Source organism: Rissa tridactyla, chromosome 14, assembly GCF_028500815.1.
Source record: "Rissa tridactyla isolate bRisTri1 chromosome 14, bRisTri1.patW.cur.20221130, whole genome shotgun sequence".
NCBI lineage: Eukaryota > Metazoa > Chordata > Aves > Charadriiformes > Laridae > Rissa > Rissa tridactyla.
The window spans coordinates 12,150,718-12,168,551 of NC_071479.1; the positions used below are offsets into that span (position 1 = coordinate 12,150,718).

Sequence of the window (17,834 nt, forward strand, 5' to 3'; positions counted from 1 at the left end):
ACGTGAACATTTCTCAGGGCAGGGCCGTTGGGGCAGAAAGGCAGAGGAGTCCACCATGAAGCTCTCTAGACAGGAGAGGAAAAGAAAATGCCACCTGTGTTGTAAATCAAGAGAAAGGGGGAGAGACCATTTGGCTGAATTGGGTCATTTTCTGATGTCGGGAATTCCATCCGGTCAGTATTTGTGTTTTGGAGGATGATCAGGAGAAGTTTTGCACAAGACTCTCAACGTGGTCTGTACTTCACGAGAAACATTTTGGAGAGGATTTTTCAAGTAATGCATTGAATCAGAAACGTTTCTGAGACAAAGCGAAGAGTGAATCCTCCTGCTTTGAGGCTGTCAGTCTAACACGCACATGCTTGACTCACGTCGTGATGCAGATGTCTCGGGTGCTGAGCTGCTCAGCACACATAATTCAAGAGCGCTTTGGATTCTCCCTAGTTCACACCGAATGAGATAGGGCTGTGTAAGCCTTAAGAAACTCCATGTGACCTCTGACATTTTGTTAGCAAGCCACAGGGACAGATGGGTCTTGGAAATTTTTAATAGGTTTCAGCCATCATTATTCTTTGGAAATGCATCCACTTTAAGGGCTCTTTTCTGGTGTTTTTTTTTTTTGCACAATTTAGATGGAAAAGCAGTGGAACGTGACTCTCCCGTTGGATATACACGAAATCGATATTCAGGGACCTGGATTTTTGACCATGCATTGAGATACACGTCCGGTATGTGATGGAAGGGTGTGAAAGTCTAACCAGGGATCAGGGAGCAAGGGAAAGCGCTGGATGCAATGGGTGTGTCACCCAAATTCCAGCTGCGAGGCTCAGGAAAAGCCTGGCAAAACTGAATGCACCAACTAACCAAAAACCTTCCTCATCTCCTCTCCTATTACACACAGCTTGAACCCGCATGACACATCCTGATGTGGACTAAGTCTGACATAAACCACGACCAGGGTGGCAGTGTCCAGAACAACACGGGCATGTTCTTTGTAAGGCCTTGACACAGAGCGATGTCTTGTTTTTCCCCACTTCATCTTTCCTGCACTCTAATAACACATTTATTGTGGCAAGTCATTCCTCCTTTCTCAAATACAAGGATCTGTGCCTTTGCCCCCCAGATTGTGGTGTGCAGAGTACACAGTTGTGGCTGTTGAGTTGTCTTTTGGTGCGTGCGGGACTTCAGATGTGTGTCATAGAATCACAGAATGGTTTGGGTTGGAAGGGACCTTAAAGCCCACCCAGTGCCACCCCCTGCCCTGGGCAGGGACACCTCCCACCAGCCCAGGTTGCTCCAAGCCCCGTCCAACCTGGCCTTGAACCCCTCCAGGGATGGGGCAGCCACAGCTTCTCTGGGCAACCTGGGCCAGGGGCTCACCGCCCTCACAGCAAAGAATTTCTGCCTGAGATGTCATCTGAATCTCCCCTCTTCCAGTTTAAAACCTTAAGATTCCAGCCTTCCCCGGCTTGCACTTGGGACCTGGGTGCCTCAGGACACCTGCACAACAGCACGGACCGTGGGACACACCGGTCCCTTGGGTTCCTGCCCTGGCTTTCCAGGCACAGCCCCTCGCCTGAGGGCTGCAGCACCCCTTGGGCTATGCAGTTACTTGGACGGGTTATATTCTTCTTGAAGAACTTTGGCACAACCAACTGCCTTTATGTGCCATAGACTATCTCCAGAGGAAGGGGGAAATACAAGAAAAATGGGGAAAAAAAACCTCACCGTAGAGTTCTTCACTATTTTTTACCTGTTTTCCCAGTGCTCTGTGCACGTTAGCGCTGGTTCAGGGTGTGGGCGGGGGCAGCAGCATTTTGGTGGTGGTACCTGAACCTCGGCTGCTGCCCAGGGTTAGTGGATGGGGAGCGTGCTCATCTTCTGGCCATGCTGCTTTGGGGCTCCAGCTGGAATAGTGTTCAGGAAAGAATTTTAGAGGTTGGCGATGAATATAATCATCCTTGAGCATGGAAAATGAGGGCTGGCAGATGCTGCCGACTTGCTGATATCCAGGATTTCACTTAGAAAAGCCTGTATGGAGTGACCATGGGTGATGACTGTCCCATATATTTATATATAAAAGACAATTAGCTGTGATAATTAAAAGGCTATGGAGCAGATCAGACATCGTCAACTGACTAGAATATCAGTATTTTAGAGTATTTTTTCAGATGTGTACTCCTGTGTATCAGACTGTAGCGGATTGCCTCTTTCAGCATCAATGACACACTAAACCTCCCGAGCTCAAAAGACAGTCCAAAGCGATGCTAACAGTGACGGGCAGGGAATTCAGCGCTGTTACGAACTGGAAGGGTTGTTGTCTTCCCAAGCTGTAAAAAGCACGGCATGGGAAGCGAAAAAACAACCCATGGGTACAGTGCGTTACAAAAACCACGGTTGGTTTTGTTCCTGGGAAGAGCTCACTTTGAGTCGCACTGGGTAAGTATTGCTGTAAAATGATGTTTGGGAATATCTATTGGGATGTGTGTGTGTGTGTGTGAGTGTTTTGTTCTTGTTTGTGGCTCGTCCCCGAGTTTTACGGGTTTGCACGGTCAGAAAAAGATCGCGCGAGGAAGCGTCCATGGAAATGGAGTGCTTCGTTCACACAGAATAACGTTCCGCCCGTTTTCCTCCCACCTCCTCTTCCAGTAAGTGCTGCTCCCGCCCCGCTGAAGGGCGCAGGTAGGATCGCAGTTACTGCTGACGGGCAGCGAAGAAATGCAATACATTTTGCCAGTGAGAACTTGAAAGGTGAATTTATAGCCTGTTCGCCAACTTGGAGTGGGGGGAAAAAAAAAAGGTTGAATCAACTTAAATAACAAATCTAAGGAAATTTCTGTGTGCCTGTCCAATAAACAGAAGAGGCTAAATTCATTGCATAATTTCATCATTACAAATGATTCTCCCAGCTCTGTTTCTCTGGTTTCATTTCAAATGACTGTTTGCAGATGTGTGTTTTCTGGAATTAGAGACACAAATTGAGAAGAGAGACTACTGTGGTCATGTGCTTTTCCTTAAAAAGGTCAAAAGTTCTATTTGTATCTATTTGGTTTCCTCTGGGTGGATATTTACCAAATCTCTGTGGGTTTCTTGAGAAATTTGTGCATTGTGCATTTCTTGAGAAATTTTGAAAACTCCTTGCCTCAAGATAACATATTGCCTTCTTTTTTCAGTTGAAAAGCTTTTTTTCCCATATACTAGGAACTTACTGAAAAGTAATTCAAGGTTATTTCTGTCCATAGGAAATATTAGTCATTATTATAAAATTATAAGTCAGGCTATTTTGAGAGTGGCCCTTTCATGTTCGCGAAGTTATAAAGATCTGCTGAAAATGTAAGTTCAGGGTAATATGCCAAGGAATCTTAAATAAGGCTGAAAAAAGGATTGAGTCTGGGATAGTGATTTCCTGCATTTATCTCCATGAACCTTCCAAAAATTACTCTGCTGCATACTGCATTCTTTTGTCCCCAGTTTACGGATAAGTATGTGGTGAGGCTGTTTTTCCTGATCTAATATGGTGGTGTATACTTTTCTCTCTTGTTTTTCAGGGTCTTACGAGTGTGGAATATGTGGGAAGAAATACAAGTATTACAACTGTTTCCAGACCCATGTGCGAGCGCACAGAGGTATCTCACTCCTGCTCAAATCTTGGGGAATCCTGGGGTTAACATTCAGGCTTGGGGACTATTTTGGGGAAGGTCTAGAGTGCTCTGCTGCTTCTCTGTTCGTCAGTAACGCTTCTTTCGGGTGGCCCGTTCACAGGATAAATGCTGGGGCTGGCTAAGCTTTGTGGCTCTCTATCGCAGCAATATTTCTTCTGAGGTCGGGAGCAGCTCTTGCGTTCGGTGCAGTATTTACTGCCCGGAGCTCTCAGGGGACATCGCTGTGTGTCGGGAGAGCTGCAAATCGAAAAGTTTCTGCTGGCAAGCGATAGCACGATCCAGCAGCGGAGTTACCCCCACAGGAGCAGGCGGCTCCCTGAGATGTCCCGTGTTCCTGCCCTGTTGGGGGTTCCAGTCCATCCCTGTTAAGCCAGGAGGGGAGGGTATCAAGGCAGGTACCGGCATTGCTATACTGCTGTGTTTTTATCTCAAAATGTTAATTTGGACTCACCCCTGTGTCCCTGCTGTCAGCCGAGGTCACTTTTTAAATGTGCTGTTCGTATGAAATACCTCCTGCGTAGTCAGGAGTGACTTTTCTTTGAATTTTCTAAGTCCAGCCAATTCAATGTTGCTTAATTGCAGAAATATGAAAGTTTTGCTCGGTGTTTTGTAGCATTAGCGTAGTTTGTATAATTTGGAGAAATACGTATCTGAAGTAACAGAAGAACAGGGACTTGAAACCATCTCATGAGCCTTTCAGTGATTTTATTTTCTTTTGCCGGAGTTGAGCACTAAGGCTGGTGTCAGGCTTGTAGGAGCATCTGCTGTAGCTCCTCAGTTGTACGCAGCAGCGTCAGCGCACGTGGCCTTCAGTAGCAATTCAGATTGACTGGAATGTCTAAAGCAGCAGCAAGGAAAATCCCAGTGAAAAATTTGAAAATCCGTGAAGACCGAAGGCTAATGCAATATTAAATTTCAAATGTGTAAACTCTCAGAAGTCAGCAGATGCAGAGCTGAAAAGTGAACATACATCCTGAACCCCTCAGTTTTTCACAGTCTCATAATAAATACATCCTTTAATTGCATGGTTGCTCATTTCTCATGCACTGTTTAACATCACAGAGCTGCTTCTGTATCCTTAGATACATGCAGAATTGTTTTTCAATGCTGGTATTCCTTTCTAAATGCCAACAAAATTCCTAAAAGTCCTTTAAATGTAACTACAAAGTAGCTTCACTCTGCAGTTTAAGAAAAAAATTCCCTAAAATAATAGCGAGCAGCAGTTATTTGCTGACATGCAGAATGCTTTACTCTTGCATCACAACACTGCAATAATTTTGCAATGATAATTGCAGTATTTAGATTAGGGACAAGGATTGCTTTTATTTTACTTCTCTTCCCCAAGCACTATGGGATCTGTAATTCAGCTGGAATTTTAGGAGTTATATTAGCAGGAGGTCACCTCCCAGCGTGTGATCCAACTGATTTGTAGTTATACATCTATTTATATTTTGATCATGAAATCAAGCTATATGCTAAATGGTCTGGATGGATCAACACGCGCATGTACCATTGATATCCATAGTTCTGTCATGAACTCAGGGGAGACATGACTTTACCTTTTGCTTCCAAAGCCTTTTTAATGTGTGGCTATAGAAGATGGAAATTTTCAAAATTTGAATGTGGAAATTTATTGGTAATTTTCACATCGGCGGTGGAAAAGCACAATTTATAGATGGGAAACTTAAAAAACTTGGTTTATGTTGCTGTAAATTGATGCATGTAGTTGTAACATTTAAAGTGCATTTGAATTGCCTGAAGACAATAAAAATCAAAATGAGATATTTATCCATGTACACTCCTCACAAGAAATCAAACTGAAAACTCGATGCAACTCTGTAAATGTGATTCTCCCAGAAACAGAACCTGAGCTGGCAGGTAGAGCAGGGGGGAGGTGTACCTGTCTGCAGAGAAACAACGGGCCGGTGAATGGGCATGTAATGTATAGTTAGGAAAAAAAAAAAAGCAAGGATTATATGGAGGAACGCCCTGTCTGGTATTAGCCCCTGAGAATCGTACACGGGACTGTACCTGTAACAGTGGTGGAAATAGCGTAAGGCTGCAGGACTGAAAAATCTTTGCGAAAGCTGCTTTTATTGCCACGTGTATCTAAGGTTTCAATATAGAAGTGGCTGGTATCGCACCATCCCACCAAATGGGAGACACCGTGGTGGTTAGACGTGCGCTGAGGATGGGATTCTGCGCTTCCCGTGTTCTCCCTGCCTATCTGCAGTCCGTGCCTTGGATAAAACCCCAGGGCACTGGAAGCAGCTCTTCTAGCTCTGCTTGTCCTCGAAGCATTGAGAATTGAGCTCCCTTGGCATCTTACGTTCAGTTATCAGCTGCCAGAAACTCAGATCCTGAATCTTTTAGTCATTTTCTTTTTGGCTGGGCAAGGAAGGAGCCGTACCGCAGTGGCAGGACCTGGCAGTCCCTCTGTGCCTGATGCTTTTTCCACGACGGACGCGGTTTCCCTGAGGTCTGGGCCACCCATCAGTCACGTAACATCTGCCTTGCCCGAAGGTTTGACTGATCCTGGGTAAACTCACCAGCTCAGCATCGGAGTAGCTAGAGCAAACTCACGCCCCTTTTCTTCTCTTCAGGTGCTTTCTTCCAGGGCTTTTTGGGCATTCAAGCAGAAATATCTGCTTTTTGGGATTTGCTGAAGGATACACCTCTTCCCCTTGAATAGCCCTCTGCTTTTTGCTTTCTTGTGTGGTTCCTGTGGCACTGATGGTCCTTGGCCAAGCTGTGGGTTGGTCCTGCAGACGGACAGTGCTGGGGATGCAAAAGGGGGAGCAGATAGTAATTGCGTTGATCTGGTTTGGATCTTTGGGGCAAAACCACCGAAAAACCCATCTGTTTAGCCAGCTCCACTGTCACCATTCAGTGACCCGACTTCTGTCCCCAGGCCAAGAGGTTCGGAGGTCCCAAGTTGTCCTTGCTTTGAACGGAGTTACTTCTAAGCTGGTTTTTGTATATCTCGGTGTGCAGTTTGGAGCCGCAGCAGTTAAGCTAGGGGCTTATGGCTTGTGGCCAGCGCAGGGGGGAGCTCTGTTGCCCTCTTGGCTCTTGCAGTTAGTCCTTACTCGTCAGTCCCTTCTTTTGCCCTGTGCAAAACTTAAATTTCTTCTCACCCTTTGAACTGTTCAGTTCCACATTAAGACTTTCACGCTGGCAAGATCTCTAAAGGTTAAAAATTACATTTTTCTTTGTAATGATCGTTTTTTGGGAGAAACTCCCTAGATAGCTTTTTAAATCTGCACCTGCCTCCTCTCTAGATCTCCATGGCAGAGAAGCAGTGTTGGAGGTGACCCGTGTCCTTTAGGCTGATGTTTTTTTCTTGTCTGCCTTCAGGAGTGGGTGGTTTCTTACTGGAAAATGGGGCATTTTCTTAGTTTCTTGAGCCTTCTCTGTGGTGCTCAGCATTGGCTGGAGAATTTCAGGGAGCGATTGATCTCCTGGCAGTTTGCAAGTGCGAGGGTTGAGGCAGCGCTTGTTGAAGACGTGCTGCCTCGCAGGGGCAACCTCCCTTGCTGCTTTGCTCTGAAAGCTGAGATGCAGGCGCGGAAAACCCCACGTAAAGGGTTCTGCAAAGAATCAGAAACGTAGGTAAGAAGTTTACTCACTACGTTTTGTCAAGGAAGAAATGCAACGGTTGCGTTCCTTCCCCTTCGCCTCCCCGAAACGCGCAAATAAAATAAAAAAGAAACCCAACAAAAAAAACCCACAGTGATGTTGTGGAGCTGAAAGGCTCCTTTGTGAGCTGTTGTGCAGCCCCGCAGGACTGCGGCTCCTTCCTCCTGCCGAGCTGCTGGAGTCCGGGGGGAGCAGAAAGGCTGCGCGTTGCTGGTGGCGATGGAAGGCTCGTCCCAGCCATCGGCGTGGACAAACGTTACCGCTTCGCCGACATGCAGCCCAGGCCTTCAAAACGTGTGGCTTACAGTGCTTTTTGTTGAGCTGTGTGGGGTTTTTTCAAGTCATTAAAAGGTTTGGATTCCCTTCAGGAGTTAGTCAGCTAGAAAGTTTTGTTTTGTACGTTTGCTCGTATTTAAGCAACACAAGCAGCAAAACATCTGCATGTTTTGAGTCAGGAAAATTATTTCACTTTTAGATAGCTCAAAAAAAAAGAAAAAAAACCCAGCTGAAATTACTTTATTAGACTTTCAGAAAGTAAATTTAAAAACCTCTGGGCTGAGGCCAAGCAAGGGAGATTTTTACCCAAAGGAGAATTCTTCAGAAAGCAAATGAAAGAAAATAGCAAGGCTCCGGTTTAACCCTCGCAGGATATATCGCCTCCGTCCTAATAATTGGTGGAAGTTCTCTGTTTCCAGATAAGGTTTTCTGGGCTGAACGATGATTTTGCTCAAGTTGGGGTTTTTTTAATTATTTATTTACATTATGTCGTTTCTGCATTGCCTCCCTCTGAACCCACCAGCTCTGCGATAGCCTCCCGCGGGGGTGTGCCAGCCCAGGGGCCGGTCTGCCGTCGCCAGAATGGGTGCGGGATGCACTAGAGTGGGATTGTTCTCTTCAGGCAAAGTTTCTAGTTTAAAACCAATTGTTAAAAAACTTCTCAAAGCTTTCAAAGTTTTGGATTAATATTTTCCAAGAATGGGTTCCGCTCCATTCCAAAAATATGAAAAGGAAGATGACTCGTTCAAACCGTGAATATGGAAAAATGCGTTTTTCCAAAGCGCACATTTTTGGAGTCTGAGTTGGAGCAGTTCTGTGGCTGCAGCAATTTTGAGGTGAGAAGATGAAAATTAATCGCGAAATAACCATCGCTGAGGAGAGATGGTGTTTCTGAGCTGAAGAAATTTGGGTTTCATTTGTGTGATTATCTGCCACTGAAAAATCCTAGGATCTGGGGGGGGCCTTTGCCCTCTGTGCTGCATCCCAAGCATCCATTTGTTGCTGTGTACATTTCCCGGTCCGTAGCAGACTTTTATAGGAGATGCAGAAAGTTGCTTGAGACACAGGAGTTAACTTGCCTATTTTCCAGCTTTCCTGCCGACCTCCCTACTCTCACTTACTTTTGCAGCTTTCTCAGAAATTGGTCTTTTGTTTTGAAGCTGTAATTACTTGGTCTCAGCCCAAAGGTGATTTCAAGTGGGCCGTTAGGGGATTTTTAGGTGGTTTTTTTTTTAATTCATGAAGACTTCAGTCTGCTTGATGACTAAGAGTAACAACATTTCTTAACACAGTTCAGAAATGGCTGCTCCTTAAACCTTTGTGTGTTGCTCCATTCTTGTTAAGTTGGACTGAGGTACTTTTAAAAGCTATTTAAATGACAGAAAGGGCCTGCTGCATGCACAGTACATCGCTTTTATGGTTTATTTATGCCGTTGTCTGTGAACGCCAGGACAGGATTTTGCAGAACTCCATTGTGCCACAGCTGGCTTTTTCCTTGAGTGATAGGTGGTAATTCAAACAAGTAGCAGCTGTGGAAAAATACAGGGGTTTGGCTGTCGAGGTTTTGCATGTGATACCGAGGGTTTGTGATCTGGCCCCTCAGTTTATGAAGTTGTGCCAAATTAATAACGTTGCCTAGAAAAGTGATCTAATCAGGCAGGTTAATCAGGTAGAAATATACAAATTCACAAACCCCCAATCATTTGTTTTTATTATTTTTAAGAAATAAGGAAATTAAATGCAAACAAGTGTTCATTACTTAAGGTTGCAAATTTTAAATTCAAAAATGCTGTGACATTCCACAGCTGTGGTTTTCAGAGCAATGCAAGCGTGATTCCAAGAGACATACGGAATATTTTGAAACGTAGTTATGTTATTAGATAATGTGACATACAGTATTTGCAATTTAGGATGAATATGAAACACTTCAAAATGTCCTGGAAATCCAAATCATTTATGATCCTTGACTTGTAACACTGGGTTTTCTTTTCCAGCTTGCAGCTTTGCGCATTGCGTTCATTTTGGGCTTGAATGTGATCTTTGCTGTGTGCTTCTTGCCGTCCCATGTGTTATAGAGTGGAGGGAGCTTTTCCTCCCACCATTCCTCATGTTCCTTCGTTAAGACCAGGATAGAGTAGCCCTGGGGGGGATTCTCGTGGCCCATCTCTGGTAGAGGCTGTGCCGTGGCTGGCCGGGGAGGGGAGACACGCCATGGGAGGCTGAGCGGGGCGACCTGTTCCCTGTTTGTCTCCCTGGGTTAACAGCGCTTGCCCAGGAATTAAGCGCATGAGCGATTTCAACAAACCTTCAGTAGAAATTAGGAAACGCATCATTATGAGCTCCACTGATGACGGTGGTGGGACCGTTGGGGTGCGTCGGTCCGGGCTGTGCACAGCTCGGCAGGGCCCCTCCGCCGGGAGGCAGGGCAGCAGCTGGCCTGAGGCAAGGAGGGCGATGGCGGGGCTGTCCCTGGGCAGAGCCGGGGGGCAGCCGCTCCCAGCCACACTGGCGGGCAGTCCTGGCACCCCGCGCCTCTCCGGAGCCCCCCGAGGCTCCCGGTATGCAGGTCTCGCCATCCCGTTTGGAATCCAGGGGAACAAGAGCCCCGGTGTTGGAGGCTCTTCCAAAGGCAGCTGTGTTCTAACAAACAGCCCTTGAGCTGGCCCGCTTCTGCCCCGCAGCCCGGCCCCGCTGAGGGCCGCCAGCTTTTCGCAGCCCGCTCGTCGGCAGCTGCACCATCCCGCCGAGGGAGCCCGCGCCTGGCATGGGGCAGCTGCTCCGGGGAGATGCTCTGTGCCGGGCGTCGCGGGCTGCCATGGCAGAGAGGAGCTGCGGCCGGAGGAGAGCGAGTGAGCGAGCGAGGAACCGTGGCCGGCCGAAGTCGGACGCGGGGCAGAGTCGGCCATCAGATCTAAGTGCAGCTCTTTCTCTTTGCAGACACTGAAGCTGCCTCAGGTGAAGGAGCCTCACAAGGCAGTAAGTACTCATGGCGCTGTGGGTGCGTAAGCGGGGATGGGGGCCTGGCGTGTGCGAGCACCGCGGGCGCGCTGCGGTGCACAGGGCCCTTGTGCGGGCGCTCTCCCCTCGGCGGTACGGCCAGCCTGGAGCCCGCCGCACCCCTCGCCGCCTCGGGGCTCGGTGGGGCGGGGAGCGGGGCGGCGGGCGGTCTGCGGGGGCCGGCGGGGCCCTGCCCCGCAGGCCGGGGCTGCGGCCGGCAGAGGGCGGCCGGCGCCGCGGAGATGGCGGCGGCGGTGGGCGGGAGGCGGCGGGGCAGGGCCGGAGGGGCGGCCGCCTCACGGCACGGCCTCCCCGGGGAGAGGGGCTGCGGCGGGGACCGCGGCAGGCGTCTGCCGTCGTCTTCCCGCCGTGAGGGGAGCTCGGTGCCCGCGGCTGTGCGGGCTCGGGGGGCTGGGCAGGGCTAGTGGACGGAGGGCGGCCATGAGGAGAGCTCCTGCTGCCTCAGCCCTGCCTCAGCCGCCGCAGGGGACGCGCTGGGCGCTGCCGGCCTCTCTAGTGTGATTGGGTCGTGCAGGATTTTTAAACCTTAAACCTACAATTTGGGGCGTCTGTTCCTGCCCGACGAAGGGGGTTGATAAACCAAGCGGGTTCAGCACAGGCTCCTGGGCTGGTGAGGTGAGGAGGGGCATGGGGAAGATGGAGCCAGGCAGCTCACAGTGGCGGGAGAATGTCCACAGTGGTGGAAAGAAGAGAGGTTGAGGCTGTGTTGAAGGAAAAGCTTTTCCCCATGCTCTGGAGCAGGTTGTCCAGAGAGGTTGTATCTTCTGCATCCTTGAACGTTTACAAGACCAGCCTAGATAAAGTCCCAAGTAGCCAAGTCAGAGCTCAGAGCAGACCCTATTTTGAGCAGGGGGTCAGACCAGAGACCTCCTGAGGTCTCTGCCGACCTGGATTTTGCTGTGATCATGTTAGGCGGGAGCCAAAGGTTCCATTGGAAAGGTAAGTTACCAACCTTGGTAGTTACAGAGGGCAGCCTGGAAGCACCACGCTTACCCTGGGTGTATATGAAAATGTTAGGTAAATGGTAAAGAAAAATAATAGTTAAAAAGTACAGCCATGCCACCTTTTTTGAGCTGCTGTTTCTTCAGGCCCGTTCTGTGATAGGTGAAGAGTTGGGGTTAGCATAAGGGAGTCTTGGCTTTCTGTCTGCAAAAGAAGCAGGACTGACTTCACTGCAGGCGAGGGGTGAAGATCTCAGCCCTGAGCCGAAACATCTCAGTAGCAACCAGCCATCACACAGTGTACACCCACTCCTGGTGCCCACTGGAGGGGAGATGGGCTCTGCAGCTGGGCCCTTTCTGTTGACCCAGTGACACGTGGTGTCAGCTCCACGCAGGGGATGGAGACTCCTTCCCAGGCCCTGTTGCCTCTTTTCCTGTCTCTTTTTTTTCAGTAGTTGCTCTGCTGCTCGTCGGTGTTTTACTTATCCTGACTCTTTCCAGGCTCATCTCCTGACCCCCTTGCTTTGAATTTTGACACAGGGCCCTACTGTGTTTTGGGCTAGGCTGTGTGCATCCTGGGATTGCCAGAGCTTGAGAACCACCTCGTGCAAAGAGATGTTTTTTTCTGTAAATCAGCCTTTCTCCTTACCTGTCGTGGGAATTCTTTTGGATGAGAAAGACAGGGCAGATGAGATATGCAGAGTTAGAGGGGGAAAAAAACATAAGGGTTCATGCCCCTGCTGTGTGCGCAAACCCCGTGTCTTTGGGCCACAGAAGGATTTTCTGTGGACATAACTGCCTCTTCAGTGGTGTCTGGGTTTCAGGGAGCTGGGGAGTATGGAGAGTCACAGATGACAGAAGTCACTTTTGGGAGAGAAGAGCAACAAGCAGCTGCTCTCTGTGCCAGGCTTCAGCGAAGCTGCCGTGGTAGCGGTGGAGGTGGAGCAGGGAGCAGTAAGAGAGGCAGGGACTGCTTCCATCTTCATGCAGCACTGTCCGAATCTGGCTCCCTCCCCAGTGCAGGGATTACTGAAACCTTTTTTTACCTGTCATACTCATTGCTATCCCAGGATAGTCTCATCTAGCTGAAAGAGGTAGAGGCAAGACCAAGCCACCAGAGCAGGGAACTGGTGAGTGGTGGGCTGGGGGATGGCGAAGGAAGGTCCACCACAGCCATCCACCCTGGTGGAAGAACAGGCTGTGTGTGTCACCTGCCTTGCAGAGTGTACGTGAAACTGCTCAGCCAGTGCTGCTGTTCCTAAGTGCAGATGGTTGTAATTTCCTGACGAAGTCATCTTCCTCTTCCCCTCCTTGCTGCCGCAATGAAATAGTTCAGCTGTCTTCTTTCCTCCCTGTGCCTTCCCCTCTGGGGCTGGATGAAATCCCTGGCCTACCCTGGTTGCCTCTGCATGGCTCTTCTCCTTTTTCCACTCAATGGCCCTCTTGTTTCCTTGTCAGTCTGTTTGCTTCTCATATATTTTAGGAATTTTTTATTTATCTTTCCTTTCCTGCTATTTTTGTTTTGCCTGCTGCTCCAGTGCTATTCCTCTGTGACCCGATTTGGCTGTTTACACCCTTTCTATTACAGACGTCGGTATTGTTCAAGTCTTCCTTTGCTATTTCTATCTCATTGGGAACCTCTAGAGTCATGGGCTCTGCAGCCATGGTTTGCTGCCTTCTTCCAAAATTTCTCACTATCTAAAAGATACAGCAAGATCTTTTTTTCTCTCATATGCTTCTCTCTGGGGCATAGATTGCATCCATCCTAAACTGGTGTGGATGAGGAGCTCCCTCGGCCAGCAGTGGGTCCTTGGCATTAGTTCAAATACCTAGAAGTGCAGGGTTTTAAAAGCTGTTCAAGTTTTCTCCATGATGACTTTCTGGAAGCAGCTGTTACTCATGGCCACAGGGGGCACCTGGAAAGTTTTGGTGAAGGCAACTTTGTGTGTCAAGTGAGGAGACATCTCAGCTGCTGTCTCTGCAGAGCACAGCAAGAGAATCTTTGCGTGGTCCCAGAGTAATCGAGCTTTGGTGGCAGTTAGCTGAGTTGTGCTCCGAAGACTTATCCGGAGTGCAATGAGTTGTGTTTGTTCTTGGGAGGCAAAGTCTGCATCTTACCATACTGGGTCTGAGAGCAAGGCGTGCTTGGCATGTTGGGAGGATGAGTTACTGACATGGTGGGTGAAGCTGTGTTGTAACCTCCCCTGCTTTCAGGTCCGAAGGACTGTGGTAAGAAGGGCTGCCGTGGGAAGGGCTGGCCTGGTCTTTTTTTTCTTCCCTGGGAAGAAGGGAGCCATGGGGCAAGCTGGGACGCAGCTGAGGCCAGTTGTTTGTTTGCTGCCTGCTTAAAAAGAAGACAGTGGTGTTTAGATTTTCCAGCTGGGAAGGCACTTTGAAGACTCCCATGAGGGAAAACTGTTGCATTTGGTTGGTTATTTTCAGCCTTTGGGGGTTTTAGTCTATAGATTGTATCTCTGGGACTCCCCCTTTTTTTTTTTGACCCATTCACGGAGGGACACAGATCTGTGGTACTGAGGAGACGATGTGCTCATGGGGACATAGTTACATGGCTTTGGGAGATACTTTTCTAGCCTTGGCTCAGGGTCCAAGACCAGAATTCCCACATGTAGAGAGAAGAAAACAATGCAACCCACAGTGCTAATGTGCTAATAAAAAGGCTTGTCTAACTGCTACCAATTTTGACTTTCAGGGAGGAGGAAGGGAGGAGAGAGGTTTTGAAAAAAACTTTCTATTTGATATTTTTTCCTATCAGTTTGACATCTAGGTCACTGGCTGTTCCTGTAGAAGAGTCTGGCAGTCTTTTCTGAGATGCTCATATGCATCTGTGGTTTGCTCCAGACTTTTGGAAGTCCTCAGAAAGAAGGTGTTTGGGCTAGATCTGCACCCTCATTCTCCATGGAAATTCCAGTCATGTTTAGGGGAGTTGCAAACTTTGTAAAAACAGTCTCCCTCCTGCTGCTCACATACCACGGTAAATTCTTGGCAACCTGACAGGTAGCTAAATAAAACCACTGGCAAGCAGGGGTCCACAAGCCCTGCACCAGCAGGGTCAGCATGCCGGGGACGCGGCTGTGGGAAGCATCACCTCTGACATGAACAGGTCTTTGCACTGTGCTGGGTCATGAAGCAGGTTGTAACCAGCGCACATCACAATTTGGGGCAATACTTTTAAGAGCTAGGCTCTGTCAGCAGTCCTACCCACTGGAGTGCCTGTACCTGGGAGCTGCGGTTGGGTTAGGAAGAAAATCCAGGATGGTCTCCATGCTGACAGCTTGTTTCTGGGCTCATCTTCAGGAACTTCCACCAGCACAGCCCTGGGCTCCAGAGCGTGGTAGCCTTCGCTGTTTCCAGATCTGTAACTCTGCTACAGATTATGGACTGTAATATTCAAGATATTGGATTTTGGTATTATTCCTGCCCTTTTCTGTAGGAAAGAGGAACTTATGTACAAGAACATCTCCAAAATAACCATAAGTGGCTTGCAGAGGTCAAAGTTAGACTGTGAATTTTATGGTTGCCCATGAAACCTTAATTCACCTGGGAGTGCGTAAGCATCTCAGTTTCTGCCTGCCTGCTTTTTCTAATAGTGTCTCTGCCTCTTTGGACCAGCCTAGGACAGAATTAAGGTTGCTCTGACAATTGTTAATATGGCACTTGCCTAATTACAGCATACCAACTTGCCTATTTTCAAAATACCAAATGTTAACAAGTACAGCAAATAGTGTTACTAGTCCCTAGTACTTCCAAGCCTTTTGCCTGGGTGAGCCTCGGATCCCTTTACAGAGGAGTTTGCTGTCCTGCAGGCACGCGGGGAAGCAGCAGAGAAAGTGACTTGCCAGGGGCAACCAGCGGGCGAGTGGCAAAGGAAGAGAGCGCAAGTCTCTGGGCTTGCAGCCCAGTCCCTGTCTGCTGGGCGCAGCTCTGTGCTGTTGGATTGCATTTCTGTGCCCTGTGAAAGAAAGCTGAACAGCAAATGCACAGAGAAATGGGAGGGGAAGAATTGCTAAAAGCTGAAGGTTTCTTAAAGTATAGCTGGTTTATTAATTTCACGTGTCTCATTAGCTATTTGAGACTTAGTGAGCGTTCCTTTTCTCAGGGGAGAAGTCCTGAGCCTGATGGAGCAATACTGATTAATATTGTGGGGAAGAATCCTACCATTTCTGGAATCTTTAAATAAAATGCTGTTAAAAGTGGGAATAGTCAGGAAGAGGTGATTTTGGGAGCCTTGAATTCATCTCCATTGTGTCAGTCAGGTTGGCTGAGTCTAGGGAAGCTTGCTGATAGCGTGGTTTGCTCTGTTCTCTTCTCTTGCCCTGGTAACAACTTTTTTGAGGACCATGACAAGCAGGTTGTAGTTTAAAAGCAGGTGATGCTCACAGGCAGTACTAGCCATGAGTGTGAACTTTGCTCTGTCAGCATGGCACCAGCCAGTTACTCTGTGGTGTGCAGGAAAACAAGACGAGAAAGCAGTTCCAGTAAAACAACCCAGTTCAAATGCTCCACTTGCTTTCATTCTGAGCGGTGTTGCAGTTTGTTACTATGGCAATTCAGTGACATTTGCTGGAGGTTGGAAGACCAATAATGTTTGGTTTTTGGTAGATCCTGTTCTTTCTGTCTCCATCTCCTGCTTTTGCATACGTGCAATTCTGTTTAAGAGGCAAAGCTGGATTTTGTTCCGTTTCTGAAAAGCAGATCCCTGTGCTCATGCTGCCAGCAGGTTACTCCTACACAGCTCTTCGGTGGACTCCACCATTTGGGAGATGCCTGCGAGTCCAGCCTCTCCAATCCTGTCTGTGAGCCCAGACCATCCTTTGCTTGCCAGTGCCTGACAGCCTCCTTCGCTCTTGCTTTAAATCATAGTAGAAACAGGAGCAACTTTCCTATTGCATTTGTGCTTGCTGTGTCCAGCCCCATAGGTTGAAAGCTCCTAGGCCAGATCCCACAAAATCCTTAGATTGATCCCAAGTAACACAACCTGCTTTTTCTTTGTTCCTGTTGGCCTCTCTGTTGTGTTGGAACTCTTTTTTCCTGTTCACAGATAATTTTTGAAAATTAGCGTTACCATCTCACAGGGTGACGATATTCATCAATATTTCAGACTGCCACGTTGAGTTACCAGGTTGCACGCAAAAAGTGGTCTTTGGATATTGCGTGGCAATGTTATGTCACCTCCACACACCCCAAGGAGCGGCTCTTCCCAGACCATTGTGGTATGAAGTTTTTCTGGGGTAGATGGGAAGTTCTGGCACTACAGAGAGAGTGTCCTCCCTAAATCTCTCCTGGAAGGAGGCAGGAGTGTCTCCATGGTGCCCTTTGGAGGAAAGAGGGAAGTGATGGTATTTACTGGGGCAGAAAAAAAAGGCTATACCAGAGGCCTTAATGTTCCCGTGTCTGGACAGTGGGGAGAGAGGTATATGGGACCTGGCAGAACCAAGGAGGAGCAGCAGTCCCTGCGTGCCTGAGGCACGGCTGAGGACAGCAGCGGTACACAGGGGAGAGGGGCTGCATCCAAGCCGTGGCCAGCAGGGCTGGGGGGAGGCACAGGCTGACCTGACAGAGTGTCATACCCCTGGGCCAGAGCCCCCCAGCCCCCTGAGCAGGAGCACCCTGTAGAACAGGAGTCGGTGGCACTGCACAGGAGCAGCCACCCAGCCAAGCTGTGAAACAGTAACTCCCATGCCCTGCACAGCAGCAGCCTGTAGCCTCCCGCTCGTCTCCTGCAGAGGAGATGGGTTTCAGCTGTGCTCTCCCAAGGGAGGAAAAGCCTTTCCCCTGTGGTCAAGTAAAAGTGGCTTGTGCTGGTGTCAGTAATGGATCTCACTGGAGGAGCTGCCTGAGTTAGGGACCCTGCTGAGAGAGGGGTTGGAAAGACTGTGCAAGAGACAAGCTCGTAGCCTGCTGCAGGGCGCAGAGTGAACCGGCGGCATTCATCAGGCTGTATGTGAGGGCAGCGAGTGTCTGTTCATTAGGAGCAGCTGCTGATTGCTCCGGCAACTAGAGTTCACGACTCTCAGCTAGCATTGGAGTGTACTTTTCCTTCTGGTCATCTCAAGAGGACTCCTTTCCCTTGCACAAAGGCAGGATAGAAATGACCAGATGAAATTGGTGATTGTCTCTGACAAAAACTTGCAAGTTCTTATTGATAGGTGGGAGCTTGCAGGAATTTTAAAAGTAGATTTGGACTCCAGAAAGTTTCAGTGCTTCACAGATAGAACATCCTCAAGGCTGTTTTTCCAGTGTGTTCTTCAGAAATTCGCTGTGCAGACAGTTCCCTCAATGT

General features: G+C 48.6%; 1 protein-coding gene across 17 annotated transcripts in view; it reads left to right on the top strand.

Moving 5' to 3' along the window:
* Positions 1–17,834, top strand: part of ZNF618 (zinc finger protein 618) — a 171,539-nt gene that overhangs the window by 94,546 nt on the left and 59,159 nt on the right. For 14 of the 17 annotated variants that reach the window (XM_054220261.1, XM_054220268.1, XM_054220266.1 and 11 more), the window contains exons 4-6: positions 630–725; positions 3,546–3,623; positions 10,512–10,550. In XM_054220261.1, coding sequence (XP_054076236.1) covers positions 630–725; positions 3,546–3,623; positions 10,512–10,550 — 213 coding nt within the window. The remainder of the gene's footprint in view (positions 1–629; positions 726–3,545; positions 3,624–10,511; positions 10,551–17,834) is intronic. The other 3 variants (XM_054220271.1, XM_054220274.1, XM_054220278.1) reach the window with 1 other exon arrangement.